The sequence below is a fragment of the Phasianus colchicus genome, chromosome Z, assembly GCF_987193195.1.
Source record: "Phasianus colchicus chromosome Z, bPhaCol1.hap1.1, whole genome shotgun sequence".
NCBI classification, from domain to species: domain Eukaryota; kingdom Metazoa; phylum Chordata; class Aves; order Galliformes; family Phasianidae; genus Phasianus; species Phasianus colchicus.
The window spans coordinates 72360851-72385555 of record NC_143476.1 but is presented as its reverse complement, the minus strand read 5'-3'; the positions used below and the strand labels follow the sequence as shown (position 1 = coordinate 72385555).

Sequence of the window (24705 nt, the reverse complement as noted above, 5' to 3'; positions counted from 1 at the left end):
ATGGCATTGTGATTTTTTTTCTTGTTTCATAAGGTTGTAAAGCCTTGAAGGTTTTTATTGGCTTCTGATGTCTGTGTCCTTCAACTGATATCTATTGAAGTCTGGCCAAAGTCTGACCTGTGAAAGGCTGTGATTTTTATTTCAGGATTAAAAAGGAGTTAGCAATGAATGAAAGTTCAAGACTTTTTTTTTTTTTTTTCCTTGTCCTATAAAATTTCCATCATAAGTGGAGGGTAAACCATAACAGGAGGTCAGTGAATACTTTAAGATAGAACATGCATTGTGATATACATGAAGACATATAACATGGACTTGTTGTCTGCATAAGTTTTCCAAATCTGGATATTGACATTTGTAACCCTTATTTGTTAATATTGATTCCTGGTGGATGCTTTCAAATGGAAAGTAGTTTGATAATTTCTATTGCCAATTGTTTTGATTATTCTGTCAGTTTAGGCTGTGGTAGCCTGTTAATACATCTGAATTTCTTGTTAAAAATTTTTGTGATACTGTTTGGGATAAGATGTGTTGGTTGCAGATGATACTGTTAGTAGTGGTTAATGGAAAAGAAAAAGAACAAATGGTTAAGTCAAAATACTAAAGACTTCAAAGGCAGTGACTCAAAGATTTAAGTAAGAAGGTAGTAGTTTCTTAATGTGCTTCTTCCAGTGATGTTTCTGAGGATTATTCTTTTGAGAATTTGGCTGTACACTTATTCTGCTCTTAATTTCTTTGTGCTGTAAATTCTCAGAAGTGCCTTCCAAAACAGTTGACTAATTTTAATGATCATTCTCACTGTACTTAACATGTAGAGTGAGTAGTACAGCTCCAAAATAGAGGCAACTTTTGATATATTGAGTTTTTTAATTTCTTATATTTTTCCTTTGTCATTTTTGGCACTTGAGTAGCTTGAATACTATTCCAGTGTTCATATTTCTATTGATTCAAATGTATTTATCTGGAAAAACTGTTGCGAGGAAAAGGTTAAAAGCCAAAGACATTTTCAGGTTTGTTCCGCTCATATCTAATCTTCATGTAAATGAATGTCTGCATTTTCTTGCTGTGCATCAAATCTGATATGTCACCCAGTATGATTTCTGGCAGTTATAATTGACATTCTGTGAGTACAAGTACTTATAGCATGCAATTATAAATCTTCATTAGGTTACATTATTATAGAAGCTAATTTTTCTTTGTCATTCATTAAAGTTACTTTGTTAGAAAAACTTTTATGAGGCTGTCGGTATGGGATGCTAGGAAATGGCAAGAACATGCCTATTATGATATACTCCTTCAGAGCTGTTATATATTCGTTTGTAAAGCCAAAATTTGTTACTTAACTGTTTATATCATCCAATGAAGAAAGACAGCCTACTTTTGGAGCTAATGCTCTGTCTTCCACTCCTCTTTTTATTTATCAAGTGAGATGTGTGCTCATTCATATGTAATCACTTCTCTCGACCTGCTGGCCATGCTGCCAATGGCACGCCAGGATCTCATTGGCCTTGTTGGCCACCAAGGCACACTGCTGGCTCGTGGCCAACCTGTTGTCCACCAGGACACTGAGGTTCTTCTCTGCAGAGCAATTTTCCAGCAGATCATCCCTTCACCTGTTCTGATGTGCACGTGGTTATTCCTCCCCAGCTCTAGGACTCTCCTTGTCCTTCAGCAAGGACAGGGCGGAATGGTTTTAAACTGAGACAGGGGTGGCTTAGGTTAGATATTAGGAGGAAGTTTTTCACCCAGAGGGTGGTGATGCACTGGAACAGGTTGCCCAAGGAGGTTGTGGATGCTCCATCCCTGGAGGCATTCAAGGCCAGGCTCTGGACAGTCTGGTCTAGTGGTTAGCAACCCTGCACACAGCAGGGGGGGTTGAAGCTAGATTATCTTTGTGGTCCTTTTAACCCAGGCCATGCTATTCTGTGACCCTAAGTTGGCCTTGTTGAGCCACATCAACAAGGTTCCAGAAAGTTAGTTACAGCGATTGAAGTTTGGGAATTATTTAATGCATGTTTTTTATATCTTTGATGTTTAATTGCATTTGTATTTATAATTCTTATCTGGTTTGAACAGCATACTAAATATTGTAGTGAAAAGTGGAGGCTAGAGCCACAGATACATTTTTTTTTTTTGTCATATCACATCCATCTCATTAATGGCTATTCTGTTTTAAGTTACTATTTTATTCACAGGCTTACTCTTTGGATACTTTGTCTTTTCTTGTTGATTGGCATAACTAATGTTTTTATTGCTAAAATAACCATTTACTGCAAGGTGAGAAATTTACTTTCCAGGTGAACTTACAGTTTCATAAGCCCTTTCTGTCATTTTTCTAGATTTTAAACGGAAGTAAAATTTATGAAAGGTAGACGTATGTATTTTTTTATCCTCAATGGGAAAAGTAATTCTGTAGTTTTCTCCCTTTTTCTCAGCATGCTGCAAGTCCTCTTTGATTCTGCCTTTTTATTTAATAGTAAAACTGCCAAGGATAAAAAGGAAATTAAATTACAAACATTGCTTCTATCCTTTTTGTGGTACGTGTTTGCATGTAGAAATGTTTTGCATTTTGAGTGTATTAAGCAGAAATGTTTCTGCTGAGCGATTAGTTTCGTGTTGCAGCTTCTGTGTCTCCCCTTCATAACAGTTACAGTTGCTATTATATGAGAGTCCAACAGTGCTCAGTGGAAAACAGGAATTTTCAGTTACTGAAGCAGCAAATGAAAACTTCCTTCCTCCCCTCTCCTTCCCCCCCTTGGTTAGGCAGTAATGCTTGAAGGAATCTCTCCCATAGGAATCTCTCCCATATTTTGGATATTTTCCTTATCATCACAGGGGCTGTACATAGCTATTTCATTATTCAATGTTCTGAGGATAATATGCCTATCTATTTTATTTTACATAATTGACTCTGTAGAACATATTAAAAGAAAAGTCAGATTTGAAAATGAATAGTTAATTCCAAAGAACAGTGTTTTGCTGTTGGCTTAATGGTCTCAGAGTAAAGAACTAAATGCTCTGCAAATTATGAGTTTTGTTTGATACAGGCTATGCCTAAATTGGACCACTGACTAATCTTACTGGTTCTACTGATTTTGGTTTTTATTAGATATTTTAAAGAAAATTAACACTGCTAGAATTAAAGATGATTAAATGGTTGTTTTTTTAAACTTTACTCTCCATCTCAGTGGAGACTTTTGACTAGCTCTAGTTGAAAAACACAGGAGAATTTTGGTTGTTATTGTTTTGTATTTTACATTTTAAAAAAATGCTGTTTATGGTTAGAATGTATTTTTTAAAAGCTTTAGAAATGTAAGTTTCTTTTGACAGAATTTCAAAGACTTCTGCTCCTAAAGTTTGTCTTGTCCATCTATTCTGCTTCACTTACTTGTGTGCTTCCTGCATTTAGGCTTGGATTATTGTAGACAAAGAAGTTGAATGATACTTTGCCCCTTATGTGAACTTATGCTTTGATACTTCTGTAGTGTCTTTTGTTTGACTGTGGCTATTAATGTACTTTGGCATCACCATTTTGCCAAACTAATTGTCTCATGTCAGTACAAATAGGTTGTTTTTTGGTTTTTTTTAAAGTTACAGTGCTGTTTTTAGGCTTAATCTCTAATTTTGCATCTGTTTTCATTATTTCCCCCTAACTTTGTTAGTGCTCAGTCCTGTGACAGATAAGCTGAGGATGTGATGTCTGGTCCATAAGAAAAGGGACTATTTGCAGTATACATGTGCACTAAGTTCTCATCTGCACAAGGGACACTGAAGGAAACTGAAGCCATGGACCTAGGCTGTGGCTTTTATAGAATACAATGAGCTGCGCAGACAAGTTAGCTTAAAAACGATGGCCTAAAATGAAACTTAGCTGTGTGCCTGGATCAAGTCTGAGGTGCAGCTTAGAAATATATTATAATTACATAATATGCATGTGCGTAAATATATATTTAAATTGTATGTAATGTAAATATTCCACACAGTGGCTTATCACAAGATTCTCACATCCAAGATTTTTGAGGCTTCCTGGCTCGGATGAGGGGGTTTGCCTGGCTGGCATGGCTGAGGTGCCATGGCAGTCGTTCTCTAGGCCTTGCCTTCCAAACACCAACGTTCTCCGTTTTGCAATGCTACACTTGCACGAAGAGCAGTTTTGTTATTCAGGCAGATGGAACAATATAAATTGCTGTTTATTTAATAAAATATTCTCTGTCTGGAAAATACAGGAATTTACAGATAACATAGCAGTAGAGTTATGGATATGCTTTATTGTAATATCTAACTATCTTGACAAACCTTTTTAGAGCTCTCCTATTTTAAAAAAAAGTTTTTTTTTTCTTTTAAGGCGGCAGTTGAAGATTAAGATAATTCTTGGTTTTCTAGAAACTGCTAGTTGAGATTTCCTTTCCAACAATACTTCTGAAGCACAGATAAAATGGCTTCCTGCCTGACAGTTTCCTGTATCCATGGCAACCTCATTTTAACTGCTTCTTACTTAGTTTCCTGAATGAACAGTTGCAAATCCAGGGGCAAAATGTGAGAGCTGTGTTACACAGCAGTATCACTTTTCCAAGCGTTTCGCAGATGGGTATTGTCAGCTGGTAACAGCCTAGCAAACTGCAAAACAATGAAAGAACAGAAATAATGAACTTCAGATTTGGGGTAAGGAGTTGTTTCTGCTTACTTTGAATGTAATTCAACTTTGTAAAAGGTAAAATTCAAGCTGTAAATGAAAGGAAACTTGTTGGCATTCCTACTTGAAAGCTATTGAAAAAGTTCCTTGTTATTTGTAACTACTTAAAGTAGTTAATAAACGGTATTGTGAATTCACTAGAAGTCATTATTTTGGCAGCTTTCATTCTATAACCAATTAAATATTTTTCCAGCTATTTTGGCTGTCTCATAGAATCTTATGATCATATTGTAGAATCATCTGCTATTTTGGCAGTGATTTGTTTCACTTTTCATTTATGTTGAATTTTTTTTCCCATATAGTTCAAACTCACGATAAACTTAAGTTTTACTTTGAAATTGCTTATTTGGCCTCACAAGATATATTTAAAATACCAGTCTTGAAAGTAAAACTTGTTTTTTTTTGTTGTTGTTTTTTTTTAAAGAATCCTATATTTCAAATGAATAATGTTCATAAACTTTTTTTATCTCTACTAGCAAAGTCAGAAATGAGTGAGAAGGCCAAAGACAGGGATATGTGTGGACTACAAAGTTTTTCACCCTGCACAGGAGCATTCCTGCATCTCCTTAGTGGCTTACTTTTGTTGCTGCTCCAGAAGGAGGTTCTTGGCTGTCCAGCTGTTTGCCAGCTCTGCACAGGGAGGCAAGTTACCTGTCGTAACTTGGGTCTTTCAAGCATTCCTCGGAACTTCCCTAAAACTACAATTCTTGTATACTTCAGTGGGAATAATATATCACATGTCATTCCAAATGAATTAACAGGCCTTCAGAAACTTGCTGCACTTTACATGGATAATTCCAGTATTTCATATGTACACCCAAAAGCTTTTGTGGATCTTCCTAAACTTTGCTACTTGCATCTAAATAACAATAATATTAAACGCCTGGATCCAGGAATTTTTGAAGGTCTTTCCAGTCTTCATTATTTATACCTTCAGAATAATCAAATAGCTTTTGTTTCCCGAGGATTATTTAGTGATCTCCTTTCTGTTAGATATTTAACACTTCAAAGAAATCGTCTCAGTATCCTTGGAAGTGGAACTTTCTTAGGAATGAGAAATCTTCGAACACTTAACCTAGCCAATAATAAGATTTCACGGATATCATATGCAGCATTTTGTCATCTTGAAAATCTTGTATACTTGTTCCTTGAAGGTAACAACTTAACACTTGTGCCATCAAATGCCATCGGAAGGCTCAGAAATCTTGAAAGACTTTCCTTATCTCACAATCCTATTAGATCAATACAGCATTTTGCATTTAAAGGACTTAACAAGCTTAGATATCTGTCTTTAAAAAGTGTAAAGCTAAAACATATTGCTGTAAATGGATTTTTTGGATTAAGCAACCTGAATCAGTTAATCTTAAGTTATAACGATTTAGAAAATATAAATTCCAGCACTTTTACTTCTTTGAACAGTTTAAGGTATCTGCAGTTAGACCGAAATAAAATAACAAGTATTGGTGACAATGCCTTTGAAAAAATGGGGCAGTCACTTAAAATCCTCAATTTAGCTTTTAATAATATTACAGAATTGCAACCTAAAGTGCTTAAACCCTTAGTGTCTTTAACTCATCTACACATAAATTATAATCCATGGAACTGTAGCTGCAAAATGCTTGGGTTACTTAAGTGGCTGGCATCGTCTCCCATTTCTGTTAAAATTCTTTGTCAGAATCCTCTCAGCATGCGTGGCAGACCTTTGCATTACATCAAGTGGACTCTGTTTGCAAACTGCAGTAGCCTCACTGCCAGCCCAGAAGGAGCCTGGAATCTAGAATCTGCAGATACCCATCACAACCCTACCACTTTGCTGATGGCATGGCATAAGGGAAACAGGCGCAGTCCATTTGAGCAGTTTATTAAGGCAGATACGAAATACATTACTCTCTGGGAAGGAACTGCAGTTACATCTGCTAGCCCTTTACCTCACGGAGAAAACACTGTTGCTGAAACTCCTTCACAGGCACCTACAATACTCTCAGTTTTACCAGTACAAATACCAGCACAGATTATACCTGTTACTGGAACCATAGAAGTAAAAAGTTTGTTTCCAACAGATGCTGCTCCTGTATCATTACAGACATCCGTACTTTGTACACAACAGGTTGAAAAGCTGAATCAGGCCTTTGATGTTTTGCTGTCCTTTTTCGTTCTGGCTTGTGCTGTGATCTTGTTCCTAACCTACAAAATCATTCACTTCAGACAGAAACTGAAAGTGCTGGAAAACTCAGGGGAGAAACGAATAGAATATTACGGTTTTTATCAACCTGGCAGATACAACATAAATGACACAGTGCAGTCTCTAACTGAGAATTCAGTGGGAGATTCAGAACTGGACCAAATTAGGCTGCTCAAGCGAACAGCATCTGAAAGTCAGGCACAGGTCATATTGTTTGAACATTCATCATTGTAATTTACCTCCGTTGATTTGATGTTAATTTTACTCCAATCTGGAATGTCAAGAAGTCAAGAATTTGATTTTCTAAAAAAAAAAAAAAAAAACAGCTGATTAATAGAATTGTGAAAAATAGTGTAATTTGGATTTATTTGCTTTCTCAGTGTTCTGAAGTTCATTGATTTTTATTAAATGTCATTTAAAATGATATGGATTATCTATGTTCCTGTTGTAGGGTTCTTTGAACCTGTAGCGCAAGTATGTGTTCAGTGGAGAGAATGTTCATATAATTTATTTTGCAGTACTTATGGATATTAAGTTTCTGGAGTAATTACATAGCTAACTTGAAATTAAAGTTAACTAGATCATGAAGCCAAGAAAGCTGGGGAATGAAAAGAGAGCAATGCTTAATGTATTTATTGCGTACACAGTTTCCTGTTCTCAGTCTGTATAACGGCTGTATTAAAATGTGATTTTTAATAGTCTGTATTTGTATCATTTTATGGTCATAACTATTAGGAATTAATATGGAAGCTAAATATTGGATTCAAAAATTGGTAACGTTTGTAATATCTCTGATAACGGAAGTGGTTCATTATTGTCTGTAAAAAGATAATGTCATCTTTTGTTTGAGGGAGTCTTTGGCTAGATGAGGGGTATAAACTGGAGAAATCTATTGAGGATACTTAAGTATTTGTATATTTTGAAGTGTTAGATCAAAACATGTATTCTTAGAGAAGACTACATTCTAGGATTGTGCTTGAAATGATGGATATTATGCAAACCATGTAGTTTGCATTTGTTAAAACTTTTTCATTTTTATTTACAATATTGATGTGTGGGGATGCTGTAGGGTTTCTGGCTCCAGCCAGACTTCTGCCAGCGTAGCTAATGTGCATGGCCATGTTGTTGCACTCCCTATCACCCCGTTTGTCTGTTTCCAGTGTGTTTCCAGGGATGACAAGATATTTTCTGCTGCCAGTACAAATGTAGACCTTGCCTGTACTATTACAGGTGTGAATGTGGAAGTCTATACTGTGTGCCTCTGTTGTTGCTTGCTATGTCTTTCTATTGGATATAACAAAATCTAAGTTTTGTTGAGATTTACTTTCATTGTGTTGTAGTGCTGTATTTTACTCTAATTTAATGTATAATAGGTGAACTATTTCTGTCTTATGGAACACTTAATTCTGCTAGTGGGGCAAAAGCTTAAACTGTTTTGAGTTTCGTGACTAGAAACTTTGTTTTATATATACCTTTATAGCCATAAATATTAAATGTAGTGTGGTTTTTTTGTTTGTTTGTTTTTTAAGGGGAGAAAATGTTAATTACTCTCAAATTCATACTTAATTTTTCAACTCCGATACAGTGCTTTACTCCTTATCTAACCCCTTTTAATCCCTTCTACATAATTGGTTGTGGCAAGTTCATTGGGCATTTTTGTGTTTTGAGGTTGTTTTTGTTTTCATTTGGTAACAGCTGTACTGTGTGTAATTCTTCAGTAGTCAGTTTGGTAGTCTTAAGTTCTTTATCTGTTAGCTTTCAATTTTATATGGCTGTCTTCAGAAGTAATGGACTTTATTAGCACCTGAGTGATTCTAGTCAAAACTAATTAACTAGGTTTTCTTAACTAGTGATGCTGATATGCCCATGTGAGAGAAGATTTCATGGGGAGTGGGTAGAGGCTGAGGCAGAACAAACCCAATTCTCAAACCTGGGAGGCTGCATTCTCCTTAGCTGTTCTCAGCAGAAGACCACAGTTCCCTCTGAAGGTGTTTCCTTTTCACTGGCAAGCTTCTGTAGGAATCATCTTCCAGATGTGTGTTCTATCATTTCCAGTGATAGAGTCTAAATGAAATTGATACTGGCAGCATGATCTCTGTAAGTGTTGCTGGGACAGTCAAAGCCATCTTATGGAGAGGAGTCATCCTCCAATAACCAACTTGTAAAAAACTTCCAGCTTTGCTGTACAAAGAAATTGAGGGGTGTAACTGTGGGAAAGTGCAGTTTTTGTTTGGCACTTAGTAACTGCCAAGTTAAATGTTCACACTAGGAAACAGGAATATTGTGTCTTTGTGTGCTTCATATGTCTGTTTAAATCACTGGAGAATAGAGAATTCAGAAGTTTCAGTAGTGCCTGCCTACATGAAGCAAAGTGTCTATAGACTTCCACTTAGTCACAGTCCCTTATTAGATTCTCTTTGTGAAGCTCATTATCAAGTTTACGGTCAGCCATAGGATTCCCCTGGAAATGCTGTCTGAGATGTGTCGTTATCATTTTAGGAGCTCCATAGCACTGCACAGCGTCTGGAGGAGAAAAAAAATAAACATTTACATTGCTCATAGCATGTATAAAGTAAACTCAATTTGTCCCCTTCAATCTCTTTCCATTGCTAATGAAATAAGAATAAATAATTAATCTGTCTTGAATTAACACCAGTAAAGATATGAAGCTTGTCCCTTTTTCTAATTTTGCTGCTTCATCCTGGCAAAAGAGAAAATCTCTGCTTTTCTACTGCTTCCTTTTAATGTCTAGAAGAGAAAGGTATGTCTGCAAGTAGGTATGCTTGCCAATAAGAATGTTTTCTCCCTTTCTGATAGACCAAGAAAGACGTATAGGAGACAGGAAGACGACTTTATTTACATACTACTAGCAATTTGTTATCATTGCTCTTGTGATTACAAAAATAAGGTCTTAACTGCATCTTTGGAACTGGATCCTGGACTGGTTTAAATCCTAACTAGCAACTTCATACAAGCTGTAAACCTCTAATTCCAGTCCTGTCTCTTGATAATTCTTGATAGGTACCGAACTAGGTTTTGTCCTCATACTTAAAGGACCCTGGGGGAGTTACAAAATCAGTTATAACTTTTTGCTGTTACTTGTTATCCTGCTGACCTTGATTAGATGCAATTGAAAGGTGGAACTGCTTAAATGCTGCCTTCATCCTGAGCTGAGGTTTTTTGTATGGACAGTATTAACTGTTCGGTTTTGTAATGAAAGGTCAGCAAAATATGGTGTCCCTTTCTTTTCTGAAGCCACTCTTAAGAACAGCATGTTTCTTAAAACAACCAGTCTAATTTTAGACTTCTAAAAAGAGATTTCCTTGATTTGCAAGGCTCTTTCCCTTTCTTCCATGAAAATGACACCTAATATCTCATTGTGTTGCTGCTGAACTTTAGCCCAAGTTTTTTTTGGTTGTGGTTTTGTTTTTTTCAAATCACAGTAAACATATGCTGCCTTTATTTCCCCCCAACATATGTCTTACATTCTAAAAATAGTTCTATTGTTTAATGATTTTGGACTTGATAAATGTTTCAGGGAGTGTCCGATAGGAAGAAACTGTGTCTCCTTTCAGGAGAAAAAGGAGAGGAAGGGAAAAAAGATGGTTTTATCTTCACTGAAAATTGCAGGTAGCTGTTAGGTTATTTTGAAAGGCCATCTGTATTCTGTGACACTGCTTTCCTCAGGAAAATTACCATTACATTTCTATTATTCACTTCAAAAGAAGTAAAATAACATCTCTATTTTATGCTATAAGATAATAGCATTTTCAAGTAAAGAAAACTCTGATTTTTCAGCATGCTTTGCAGTTAATTGTCAGGAGCTGTATTTGGAATTTTTAGCCGCCTTCTTCAGTTTCTTCTGAATATATCACAGATCACTGGATACACAAGTTAACTGAAAAGGGCTTCCCTCCCTTTGTGCTTTTCCTATTAGTCTGCAAGCCTGGCGTAGAGGAAAAAGAAAAAAAAAAAAAGAAGTTAATGAGCACAGTGCTTACTTTTTTATATTTTGGTTAATTAACATAACCCCCTTGTATAGATTGACCATAATTAGCACTTCCAGCAGAAGAAAAGGCTGTGCCTACTTTAGGTTAAACATTTTTCTCTCTTCTCTCCCCTCCAAGTAAAATTATGCAGTTCCTCTGGCAATTAGGCGTTCTTCATGTGGCTTGAAAGGAACAAATTCAGCTACCAGGTAGCTGATAGAACTATGCTATTAATTAAAATGCTGCATACTTACAGAGCGTAGCGTACTCCTCCGAGATGGAGTGTTCTTGGTTGAATTCCCCACATCCTCTTCAAAAGGAATGTGAGGACAGCTGTTTCCTTTCTTACAATGGAAAATACCAACCACGGTATTGGGGATTTTCCTAGATGTATGTTATTAAAGGAAAAAAAATGAAGTATGAGGAAAAACAGCTCTAATGAAGGTAGGTATGCTTTGTAGGAATCTAACTCAACTGAAGAAATTCTTAACTCTGAGGGCTTATTCTGCAGTCTGCTAAACAGGCAGTGCTCATTTTTTTTAGGTTGTTTGCTTTCTGCTTTGGATGAGGTAGGGAAGCTGTTTGGCAAGGGACAAAGTCTTTTCTAAAATGTAAGTGGCAACAATAAGAGGCCAGACTGAAGGAGAATTCCATCAGTTTTCATCCCTGAAAGTGCTGGAGTTTCAGCTTTCAGCATTCAAATATAGTTCTATTCCTGGCAATTGACCATAGCTGAATAAAATTTATGAAAAATTTTCACTTGAAAACAAAATGCTCATGAGCTGAATCATAATCTTATAAAAACAAAGTTTAAATAAATATTTTAATAGACTTAATGTTCAAAACTTGATAGGCTTTTTTTTTGCCAAGGCATCTGTTTTGCAATGTTATGTATTTAAAATTTTGAATGTCTGCAGCAACCGTCTCTGGGAAAAATGAACCCTGAAATTCTGAAATTGTGCTAATTGATATCATTAATTAATAGCAGGGACACATGAAAGAGTTATCATTTACCATCACTGATCATAGTTTTCCATTTATTTGCCAAAAGCTGAAAATGTTGTTCACTTGCAGAGTGCCTGAACCCTTATGTAGCTTACAGAATAGGAGTCTGTGCACTGATGGCCAAACCCAGAATAGCAGGGAATACATCAGAAGTGGTGGCAATCAAGAGCAACTTTCCCTTAACTAGAAGCTGCTGGTACCTGCTTTTTCATCTGGGAGTCTGGGAGGTCATGGTTTCATGCCTTCTCACACTACAGGCATATGAATTCGCAAGGCAGGGATGTGTGTCTAAAAGATTTAGGAAATTGGTGTCATTTGGGATGCTTGGAGTATTCAACCTGGCCTTCAGCTTCTGTTGGAGAAAGGAAGGTGCTCATCTTTATTTCCTTATTTTTTTCAGTCCCTGGTGCTACCTACCAGCTTTTTGGTCTGGTAATTCAAATGACAGGAGTTAGCTGTGCTTAAGTAGAGCAGAAATGTGCTTCTACCTTTCTAATTAAGAAAATTTGCTTTTGTAGGAGGAAATACCTTTCACCTCATTATGGAATGTCACTAACCTGTCCAGGAGGTTAAAGAAACGCTCATAAGGCTGAATAGAGAGTGCAAGACAGAATGTACTAGCTTTACATGCTGTTTTTTTTGCATCAGATAGTGATGTTAGAAAATATGCAAGTGTGTTAGAAGCAGAAGCAAGTACTCTGACCTTCCTAAATTTTCAATGACACATGGCACTTCATTCTAATAAAATGCTTCTCTCATGAGTTTGCTAACTTTGGGTCTCTTATGTAATAAAGAAAAAAGTTGGAATTAGCTGCTTGATAGCATGCTCAGCTAAGTGGTGAGCAAATAAAACGCTGCTTGGTAAACGTGCCTTACGGATACTGAACAAATTCCCTGTCCGGTTACTTTAGCTAAGACACTTTTCTTTCTTTTCCAGTGTTATCCAAGATAAATTTTGTGGTATCATCCACGTTACGTTGGAAGGTCTGTATGATGTTATGACTGAAGATCCTGAAACAGGAACTTACAAAGAGTAAGTGAAAAATGATTTTTGGGCTTTACAATACTAAGAGTTTAAGTATGTTTTGACAGCAAATATTCATAGGTGGTTGAGATGTGCTTATAGGAGTCTATTCTTGTTTTTTTTTTGTTGATGTTATAGCAAGATTGGAAATTTTTCTTCCTAAAAAGAGTACTCTGGGAGGTTGGGGCAATGTAAAATGGAAATTAATTTTATATTTTGTATATTTATAATCTTATAACATTCAAAAAGTCTGTTAAATGGTGGCTTAAAATATGAATATTCTTAGCTTTGCTTTGGTTCACTTGAGCCCAGAGTTTCTTTGAATGTGACATCTGGAGTTTAACAAAGATCATTCCCTAAATGTGTCATGTATGTTGAATGTACCCAATGTACTCAACTCTTTGTGGTGTGAAGTCACTTGAAAATCTGCTCCTTAGGCACAGTTTTTGCCAATCAGTGTTCCACCTACCATACTAGCCACTACAAAGCATATCTGAAAAGGCAATTTTCTGAACTGAGAGAAGGGCTTGTTTATGATGGCAAGACCTGGGACGCTCAGAGTGCACTGCCACCAGCTCTACCCTGGTGGAATAATAAGTGGAATTATAGAAAATCTGGAGAAGTCAAACCAAATGAAGGGTGTTTTAGGACAGAGATTTTGTTTTTTTTTTTCTTTCTCTTATGATTATGTAGTTTTAGAATGAAGAACAGTAAGGCACAAATAACAACAGTAAATGCTCCGCAGGATATCCCTACAGACATAATATATTCTAATAACAGTATTTACTCTGTGCTAAAAATCAAACATTTTCTAATTTTCAGATAATTCCCTGGTGACAGAACAGATTATACTTGGGATAATTACTAAATGCTTAAGGGGATGATTTCTGGTCCACACTAATACAGTCCTCATGCATGCTTTAATTTCACCTCCCCTTGAAAGAAATGGGTTGCATGCAAGTGTCTGAATGGTTCATACACACTAAACCTGAACTATGCTCATGAATTTCTTGCAGAATGCTGGTTGACCCATGCTAGGCATTTTTCTCTATTTATCAGTGTAGAAGATTTAACTGCAAAGCCTGAGAATATGCTTCGATGCTGTGCTTTAATTATTATCAGAGTCAGTGCAGTAAAATCCCTTCTGCACGTGTTGCTTTCTATCAGAATTGGAAAGTAATAAAACTTTGTCACAGTAAATTTTGTATATTAAGCTTGAATACCAGTAGAACTTCTTATTATTCATTCCAACCTCTGGACACTGTTTGTTTGTTTGTTTGTTTTTTAACAAGATAGAGGCTCAGATAGAAGCTCACTGAAGTAGGGACATGTTTATGTGGGCAGATGCCATGTGTACATTGTACATGTACAAAAGGCTTTGGCATTTGTGTTAAAATTTTTGAAGTAATCTGAAAGTAAATAAAGTATGCAATTGGAGCAATGTGTGCTATTGTGTGTCTCCACATTGAAGAGTGTATTTAAGCTTGAACAGACACAGAAAGAAATTTGATTGTGTATCCCACTGATTATCATAACACTCAGCTACTTTAGGCGGAAGATTGAAAGAACATGCATGTTTAGCACAGGAAAATTAAGACTGAAACAATATAGAGCTGCAGTCTGTGAAAGATGCAATAATGGTAAGCACGCACAAGGAAAACTGTACAAATGAAATGATAGCAGTGGCTTGAGTATAAGCTGACCCCAAACACATTTACATTAGAAACTTAATGAAATTGTTGTATTGGTGCAGTGAGGCTGGTGGAAAAGCCTCTCCAAACACAGAGATGAAGATCTCACTGGGATCACACTTGGGATTTTGATCAAGATACAAAGATGATTTTAGTGTCCTGACTTAAAGTAAGATGGGGTTTCTAGAAGTTCTAGTTATCATTACAGTGCCAATTGCAAGAAGGTTTTGTGGACTTCAGGTTTTCTGGAAGGGGAACTTTCTGTTGTTTTAATGTTGTCTCAACAATACTAAATAAAAATGCATGTTTGTCAATGTCATAATCATGCACTTTTAAAAATTTTATTAGTTCGTTATTTAGTTCTTACAGTTATACTCTTTGTGTTTATGGCTTTTTTTCAGACCTCAGAGGCAATATTATTTTGGATATTTTGACATTTTTATATTTTTGTTTGTTCTTAATGCTGAGTTCAGAACCCCATACTATTTGAAGGAGAGAACAGATGAGATTTGCTGTGTTTCTTTTTCTTAATATCTAATTCTTTTGCTTCTATGTTACCATTTGACTATTCTGCTATATTGTTTAGAAAGTGTTTCATACAGTTCTAAGCATATGTTAATGGAGAACTGTATATATATATATAAAAAGTTCAAGTCTTAACTTTTCATGAAGTCCCAACTTTTTTTTTCATTTTTTCATTTCGTTCTAGTAACAGTTATCCCTTAAAACAAAAACAAGTAATTTGACTATAGCTGCAGGAACTTTTCCCTGCTAATAGAATATATAGTACAGGAGCGTAGGGCCAAGACAGATTAATAATGTATGTGTGTAAATGTGGATTGTTTGTTCTTCCTGCCATGCAACTACCTAATACATGGTTGCAAGTTACTGCCACTTGAATGGTCTTACATTCATTTTTAAAGTAGCAGAATATTGGTGGGAAGGTTCAACCTTCGGAACCCTGCAGAAATCATGGGCTGATGTGATTAAAGTAGGAGGCATTACTTTTGGAGCAGGCCTTGTGTTTACATACTTTCTATACTTCAGTCTTGAAGTTGTTGAAAAGATTTCTGAATTGATACACCCAGCCAAAAATGGCAAGTTTTTAATTCTCATTTTATTGTTGGAATATAAAATATGTAGTATATTGTAAAGCACTTGTATTTAAGGGTGTTTATTTGTTTGGGGAATTGTTGCGTGTCTGAAGGTAAGCTAAAATAATGTATATTATATTTAACACAACCTAACTACTTTTCTTCATTCTCCAGCGTGCAATCTCTTGCCCTGTTACTTGAATAAGAAAGCAAAATTCCACCCATTAACATTTTAATGTACACAACACTAAAAAAACATTGCTTGGGATATGAAAGTTATTCACTCTCCTATATTCAGGAAGTAGAAAATCAGTTTAATTAAGGGAGTGACACTTTAGAAATTGTTGTCACTGAGAGTTCTGCCAGAGCATCTCGCTTTTCTATCAAATATGGACATCTCAATTAAGTTGCAAAAAACATTAATGTTACTTAGACTCACTAACCATATGCATTCTCTTCCTGTGGTCAGCATCAGATACAAGAAAAAAAAATTGTTTATTTTTAGCATCTTTCTGGAAAACTGAAAACTAATATTTTTCTGTGCTGGTGAAGATATCCTCTTAGGAGATCATTGTGTTCTATGGTAAAAAGCAAGAGTACTTTTAGGTTTATTCAGTTGGACAGTGGTTTTTGAAAGCAACCCCAAAGCCTTTTTTCTTGCGCTGCTGCAAACTAAAATATCAGACTGAGATTATCAGGTCAAAATTTCTGATGTTCAAACAACATTACAAACATTCACAAACAACAATCTGATTTCTCTAGATTTATTTGGAATTCTGATGACTGCTGCATTTCTGGTACATGGTTTTGCTGGAGAACCTTTTCAGCCTGCATCAATCTCTGAAATTATAAGTGCACTAGGTTCCCCAGGGAGGTGGTTGAGTCACCCTGGATGTGTTTAAAAACCATTTGGATGTGGTACTCAGGGACATGATTTAGTGGAGGATTGTTAGTTGGGGTCGTATGGTTAGGTTATAGTTGGACTTGATGATCTTGAAGGTCTTTTCCAACCTGAGCAATTCTATAAGTTTTAATATACCTATGTCATCATTTCAGGATAGCTATTTCCCCATAAAGTGTAGCTCCTATTTTCAATTAAGAACAAAGTATATATAATTGATTGCATCCTGTGTTTTTAGAAATGTTTTAAAGTAACTTTTAATGACAGTGTGCACTCAAGCTATTTTTATTCCCACCCTTAGCTGCCTGCTGCTGTCTCATTTTGAAGAGCCCAAAGTTACAGAAGATGAGGAACCTCCCACAGAACAAGACAAAAGGAAAAAATTGGTAAGCTTTAGATGTTACTCAGTTATAGAACTAATTAGGTAATTCACTCATACAAGACAAAATTCTTTGCCTTAGACTTGGTTTATTTTTTCTTTTTGAATTCATCTCTTGAATCAAAAGAAAGAAAAGGCTCTGATGACAAACTCTGCAGCCACAACATCTATGCTTCTGCATTCCTTTTGAGTCTTAGAAAATGTTGCCAAAGTAAATATAGTCTTGTTACAGAATCTGAACATTGCTAAGAGGACTTTTTGAAAAATACAGGAGAATAAATCTTATCAAAATGTTGTGTCTGATCAAGTTTCCCAAATTTAAAACAGACTCTTATTATACTGAATTGTGTGCTTTGCTTGAAGAACTGTATGCCTGCATAAAACCTTTTTCTATTGTAGATAACTCTCTGTGGACCTTCCCACAGATTGCGCATCTGACCTAATCTAAGGCTCTTTTACAACAGAAGCAGTTTTGTAAGAGCTCAGGGAAACTGGTTCCTCACTTGCACAGGAAACTGCTGTGCATGAATGCTGTAGAATAAACTGATCAGCTTGGTGTTGGGTAGTTGCAAAATGTTGAACTGGTTGATAGAGTGGATGTGTGTAGTCCTGTTGTGCACAGTAGCTCTTACTGACCTACCTCAATTTGTTAAACTGTTGTCTGCCTTTGTTTTGTTTTTGTTTTTTTTTTTTTTAATAGTAATCAGTAAGCAGATCCTTTTGTAACAAATTGCAGAAAGTCTTGCATACAGTTCAGCTAATAGTGGTGCTTTAAGACAAATTCCTGGTGGCTTGTAATGCCTTATTTAAAGAAAATGTATTATATATTTCTGTAATTCAGTTACTCTTGAAAGCATCTCTGGACTTGGTTAAAATTGGTATTCTTCCAACTTACAGGTTTAAGTGAATTTGTGTGCATGTTTCAAAATGATGTATTCATTCTTAGGGATTTTGATTTTTCCTGAGGTACATATCCATGTTGTTTAGAGAGTTACCTACTTAGCTACAGATATCATGTCTCCACAAGTATATACGATAAGGACATTACATATCACATGTCAAAATAATATACATGGGTAGAGATATGTTTATTGAGAGATCTCTAGGATCGCTTCGTTGATATCTACAAATGTAGATTTAAATAGATGTGTATGCATTGGATTTGGTAATCAGATTGTAAAGAAATTAAGTGAATTTAAATTTACATTCTTTTTGTGTTGTTAGTGTCCTTTGAAGATACTGAAATGAAGTAATATTCTTTTGGCTAACACTTTTAATAAGTTTCTCTTGATTTTATACTTACAGGTAGACTTTAATAGTTTGGGCATGTAATTGGTAGTTTTGACATGGTAGCTTTAACATGGGCTACCATGAATGTAGATGCATGGGAAGAATGAAGAGCTTGTTATTCTGTGGCTAGTGTCAGTCTTTCATCCTAAATTGTACAATGCAGCAGTATAGTGTCCTAGTGAAGGTAATGTTGTGGGATCGCATTTAATATGAGGTCACTGGCCATTTGGGTAATTGTTTTTATCAGCAATTAAAGAGAAGTGGCTGTACTATGGCAGTGAGGGCCCAGAACCTGTAATGACATGACTCATGTTATGTTTTAGATACAAAATACGTTTTTCTTGAGGATTGCTGCTTACTTTCTTTTCTCTTGAAGGAATTGCTTGTGTCTTTCTGTCTGCTGATCTTTAACATGCAACTTGACCATGCTGCCAGCCTTTGTTCCTTGAACGTTTTACGTAGAACATGCTGTCATACATTAAAACAAATGCAGAGGAAGCTGCACTAATGTCATAATCTAGATGTATCTATGTGCATGTTTTCTAGGTTCCTAAGCATTAGAAAATCCTTGCTCCTTTCAAGCCTCTGCTATAAGAGGCTCATCTTACTTACCTTGTTGCCTTAAGTAGCTGATTATTCCTGATGTATTTCAGACTTGACCTTTCTCTGTCATTTTTTCAGCTACAATAAATGTTTGGTCTGTTCTTACTCTGTTCTCTGCAGTAACGACTGGTTGGTGTGATAATCTGGAAATTCATTCTGAATCCCAGGTGATATCATTCAGTATACATTTTTCTGGATAACCTCGCGTTTGTGAAAACTTCTGTTTAGTTCGAATTGTGCTGCTGGTTTTAGAGCACAAATGATACGGATCATTTGGATAGGTTACTGGCAGTGGTTATTGTTTGACACTGGGTTTTAAAAGCACCACTAGGATTTGATTTGAAAAGCAGGATAAGAAATAGAACACCTGAGATCACTTCCATCCACCTGCACTGGAATCTTCTTTCTCTCTGTATCAGTACCAGCATGCACAATTTCTGTGATGTTTAGAACAGTCAGTAGCAGATACCTCTGGTGAAACAAAGGTGGGAACAAATAGTTGAAGTGAAAAGAGGAAGACAAGGAACCACCTAAAGAGAATCTGCAATTGTTTTAAGAAAGCTTTCTGTCTTCTGTCCTGTTTCCGTCCTTCCTGCAAGAGGTTTGTATCCTCTTACATGTTCTAATGCTGAATCAGCGGCTTGTATGGCAGGGCTCAAAAGTTTAAACCCAATAAGACAATATTGAAAAGATAAATAGGACTCTCTCTTTGAAGGTAATAAGATTTTGCAGGGCCATAAATGTGAGGAAAAAGTATCTTGGTCCGTGTGAAGTATCATTTCCTGATGTTTCACAGGGTCTGGATTCTTTTCTTTGATCTCTTTATCCTGTCATTGCTACCTCTCTTCACTGTTTTGTGTAGCTAGTAATTACTAAAGGTCGTTTTAGTGCTTTAGAAGTTTATGATGATTTCATGTAATCTGCATTTGCCAAATAATAGTATAGTTTATTTTAATTGTGAATATGTTGAGGAAAATATGAACAGATGAAGAGTGATTCATGACCTTGCATTGCATATAGTATATAGACCTACAGTGTTTTTAGTACACTTTTAATATATGTTTTCATGAACTCTAGTGTCATTGAATCACAGATCACTTTTTTACTTTACTCTAGTGTAGAAAGAGACTGGTTAATTCAGGACTTTGTATTCCAAGGAAAGTAAATAGATAAGCAGTATTGTAGTAAGCAAAATGAGCACGTTTGATGTGGTAAAACTTGGAAAATGTTTACTGCATTGTTTGGGATATGGCTTTTTTTCTATACGCTTAGATCTGTGACTAATTTGTAGATTAATCCAAGGCCCATTGAAATCTGTGAAAAACCATGATATTGTCTGTGTCCATTTTATATTTTTAGACCATTTTTAAAACTAAAGGAAGGTTCACTTTCTCATGCTGAAAAGATTGTATCTTACCTTTGAAATGTAAAATAACTAAATAGCATGAATTAGGTGAGGGATCAAAGGCTAAGACGACAGTGTTATTAGCAATACAGAGGGAAGGATGAGGTTTACAATATGAAAGTTGACCATAATAAAAAAGTACTTACCTTTTGTGATAAGAACAATGTTTTGAGGTGTTGTACTTCGTTTTTATTTTTGTAATAAACCACTAATAGGCAAACACAGTTATTTATATTACAGTTAGCGTTATGTTCATGTGGTTTTTTTCAGTCAGCATTTTCACTAGTTTTGGCTATGTCATTATTTAGTAAATAAGTAAGTCTTGGAAGTTTAGTGTCTCCCACTCCCTGTTAGAGTTCAAATATTTTTCCTATCATGCTGAAATAGAAAGTATTTTCTTTATGTTCTACTGCAGTTTTTTTATTTCAAACACTGTGCATGTATGCAACACTGTGGCGTGTATGAATTACTTATGCAAGCACAATATCATAATTTTGTTTAAGGTTTTTTTTTACAGAATTAATCTGTTATTGTTAGTAAAAAATGACACATCTCATTTAGTGAGAGTGACCCATGATTGCCACTGTTAAGGAAAAGTGAAGATTCAGTCTCAGTCTGTAGGCATCTGTGCTCTTACTGATGATGTGCTGATGTTCAACCGTATTTGTCAGGCCAGATAGCTTATTAAATAAGGAGTGCTTTCTATATTGCATTCCTATTTGATACAAACTCCATGTGATGCTAACTGCATCCCAGAGCTTCTAATAAGAGAAGAATTAAATGCCTTATTTCGTATTTCTGATTCAACTCAGCAAGGAAATTTGGGAAAAAAAAAAAAAAAGTACATTACTGAAATGTAATGGGTTTCAATGTATCCTTTTGTATAGAAAAAATCCTCTGTGCTTTTCACTTTAAGTTTTTATGGGATGGTTGCTAAGGTGATGTTATAACTTGTGATTTGAGCCATACGCGTTGTGAAAAAAGACTGAAAAGGAATAAAGTGTAGTTGTGCAAGTTGCATGTGCCCATTTCTGCAGGGAAACTGAGCTCAGGAAGTTTCCTTTCTCAACAGACGCTGAGATTTAGTATTACATTTTCCTTTCTGATTTTGCAGCATTATTAATGCTTGATATTGAGGCAAGCAGGTGTTCAACCGTCTGCAGTAGCTTTGTATTTATTTCAATATCCTACTTCTTTGTGATTCCAGGTGCTCTTACCTGCTCTTCTGTGAATCTTGTGGGCTGAGGGACATCCATGTCCCTCTCTTCTGACTTTAAATCATGAATAGCTCCTCTGCCAGCAAAGCAGCTTTGAAGTTGTTTTGTCATACAAAAGGGTGTGATCTTGCAGCAGACTGGGTTCATGGTTTGAGACTTATTTCCAATAATTTTAAATTGACATTTTTTCTTTTGCTTCTCAATTACAGAGCAAGTATTTATCTCCTGGGCTCAGCTTACTGAAGAGGGAGTATTTGAAGAGTATTTCTAAAGTTCATTACATATTTCTTTTCTCTTTTTCTACAGCTTGCCCTAAAGGACCCTGTACACACTGTGTCATTGCAGCAGTTTGTCTATGAGAAGCTAAAGGCACAACAGGAGTTGCTGGGTGAACAAGGCTTCCATGCGCTTATGGAAACCGTGGATACAGAAGTAGTTGCACAGCTGCAAGAATTTTTACAAGGCTTCTAAATAAAATAAAAGAAAAACCAAGATTTTGTATGTTCAATTTAACTTCCAAAAAATAGAAAAATATTCCAGCCATCTCTTGTATGAAAGAGCCTACTGAAAGCTGAAAATAGTTTGTGTTAAAAAAGAAAAAATTCTTTTGTTTCTTCACTGTAAGATTGATAGAATAAATGTAAGTTGGCTTCTGACTACCGTTTGCCAAGTGTTCTGTGTGTTATTTTTATGTATATGAAGACAGATGAATTGTATGAGGAAACACGTGTAATAATATTTGTTTTCTGTTCTGTTGATGGTAGGAAAAAAACAAACACACAAAAGTGTTTGATTTCACAGAGGAGAAGAATGTGATTTCCGATCAAGTTCTGTGCCTTATACAGAATTGCTAGTGACAGCATTTTTCTGCAGCTGCTTTAGTAGGGAACTGTTTCAGCAGGAAGTACTCAGTTTTTAGTTGGGGTTTGTTAAACATTATATGCGCAGATAGACCTGCCTCTGTCTAAGAACCTAGACTTAATAAAAACTGAATACTGCTTTTTCCTTTCAAAATAAAAAGCTGCCAAATGTGAATGCTCTCACAAACTGAGAGGGTTTATCTGTACTGTAGGTATTTAAGCTATCAGTGTTAGTGTGTGTCTTACTTGGTGCTGAGTAGTGTCCTCTTCATAAGAGTGATGATATCCCAAATCTATTGAGTCCATTTGATCTTTAGAGCAAGCCCTGTAGATATAATGAGGATATTAGGCTCAAGAAAGATGATAGAGAAATCTTGAGGATTGTTGGTGATTCAAAGGCAGAGTTCTTCCTTCATTCTTGTCTATTTCTCAACAGAATGAAGTGAGGGGAAGGGGAATAAGGAGAAGCCAATTTTAATCTAGTTCTCCTACAGTGACTGACATCTTAGGTAGGGTATCAAAAGGGACAGTTGTTTCTCTGTAAGTGAACTTGGCACAGCACGTAACTGTTCGTTGTTAGTTCCATGTTAGTTATACAACTCCAGGGCAAATTATGATACTTTCGAAGAGGTAAACGTAGAAGTGTTAGGCTTCAGGAGGATGCCACCCTTCTGGCTTGGTGTACATGAATGCTTTGGCACCTGGACAGGCTTGGGCGGTGGGCCTAGTTAAACTAAGTGAGGTTCAATAAATCCAAGTGCAAGGTCTTGCACCTGGGTTGCAGCAACCCCTTCTATCAGTGAAAGCTGGGGGATGAAAGGATTGCGTGCAGCTCTGCTGACAGTGATCTACGGGTGCTTGAATGGCAAGCTGGAGATGAGCCAGCACTGTGCCCTCAAAGCCCCAAAAGCCATTCAGATCCTGGGCTACATCAAAAGAAGTGTAGCCAGCAGGGCAAGGGAGGTGATCCTGCTCCTCTGCTCTCTGCTGGTGAGACCTCACCTGAAGTACTGCGTCCACGTGTGGAGTCCACAGTACAGGAGAGACATGGACCTGTTGGAGCACATGCAGAGAAGGGCCACAAAAATGATCCAAGGGATGGAACACCTCTCCTACAAAAACAGGATGAGAACTGGTCTATTCAGCCCGGAGAAGAGAAGGCTCTGGGAAGATTTGAGAGTAGCCTTTCAATATCTAATGAGGGGCTCTAAAAAGGAAGGGGACAGACTCTTCGGCAGGGCCTGTGGTGATTGAACAAGGGGAAATGCTTTCAACCTAGAAGAGGAGAGATTTAGACTGGTTATATTATGGTAAGTGTAGTGGGGCACTGGCACAGGCTGCCAAGAGAGGTGGTGGATGCTCCAACCCCTGGAGACGCTCAGGATCAGGGTGGATGGGGCTCTGAGCAATTCTCTCCTCTCAGGAGAATTGGACAAAGCGACTGTGAAGGGTCCCTTCCAACTCAAACAATTCTATCATTCTATAAAGCACTATCTGTAAATTAGAGAATGAAGCCTGCACTGATGTTATTGGATTCATAAGGAGTGACATTCCAGCTCGTGTGGTCTTGAATGAATTTTCCTCTTTCCTCTATGACTAAAAGCTTCTTTGCATGGATTAACATTCACACAGCTAATATCTCTATTGCTAGTTCCAAAACACATTTAAATAGAATCTATTTAATAGATTTAGTGGCTTACTTTCTGCCTTTAATGAGATAGCAGTGCATAAATAGACTTGAAGGTGGAAGTACTCACCGAATGTCTACCTTTCCAGATGGATTTTCAATGTTAAATAATGAAACTGAGTAGTTACTACAGTTGTAGGTAGCTTTACAACTACTTTTGCTTATTCGAGTCTCTTAGTTAACATCTTCTACCTCAGCTTCTAATGCTGAAGTAAAAGAAAAATTGTTGCCCATTCCAAATTTGTTGATGCCATGGAACTAACTTTGGTGACACTGTAGCATTATTTTTCAGTTATGTTCTTAGGATTTCATCAAAGCAATGCTTCTATGCCTGCATGCGTGTTACATGCCGTAGCAGTACCAGGTAGTGCTGGATTTAATACCATCCCTGGCTTTTTGTTTCACAAAGCTATATCATATACTGGGAGATAGGAAGGAGCCTGATAATGTATACCAAGAGGCGTACCCTCTAATCCAGCGGTACAATTCAGTATCAGCATCTGGCTGTTTTGTCACTTTATAACTGTCTTCTTGTCTTGCTACTATTTCCACGTTCAGCTATGCAAACTGAAGGATGCTGTGATGATCTTCTGAATTCCTTCAGAAGAGAAGATAATTTCCATTTGATTTGTTTCAGAGAAAAAGAGATTGGATTGTAACACAGATCACAGATCACAGAATCACAGAA

At 36.4% G+C, this 24705-nt stretch overlaps 2 protein-coding genes across 4 annotated transcripts in view; both read left to right on the top strand.

Annotated features, from left to right (window-relative positions):
• Positions 1-22153, top strand: part of IPO11 (importin 11) — a 73836-nt gene extending 51683 nt beyond the window's left edge. For all 3 annotated transcript variants that reach the window (XM_031608228.2, XM_090130827.1, XM_031608229.2), the window contains exons 30-32: positions 12804-12899; positions 16878-16962; positions 21777-22153. In XM_031608228.2, the coding sequence (XP_031464088.1) occupies positions 12804-12899; positions 16878-16962; positions 21777-21941 (346 nt within the window). In that variant the 3' untranslated portion in view covers positions 21942-22153. The remainder of the gene's footprint in view (positions 1-12803; positions 12900-16877; positions 16963-21776) is intronic.
• Positions 844-12776, top strand: LRRC70 (leucine rich repeat containing 70). The gene is made up of 2 exons (XM_031608230.2): positions 844-4659; positions 5167-12776. Exon 2 carries the CDS (start codon positions 5178-5180, stop codon positions 7104-7106), a length of 1929 nt encoding a protein of 642 aa, XP_031464090.2. The 5' UTR covers positions 844-4659; positions 5167-5177; the 3' UTR covers positions 7107-12776.
• Positions 22154-24705: the final 2552 nt, after the last annotated feature.

Bases quoted from the DNA above. Each gene is read 5' to 3' on its own strand.
- LRRC70 (XM_031608230.2), top strand. From the start codon at position 5,178: ATGAGTGAGAAGGCCAAAGACAGGGATATGTGTGGACTACAAAGTTTT.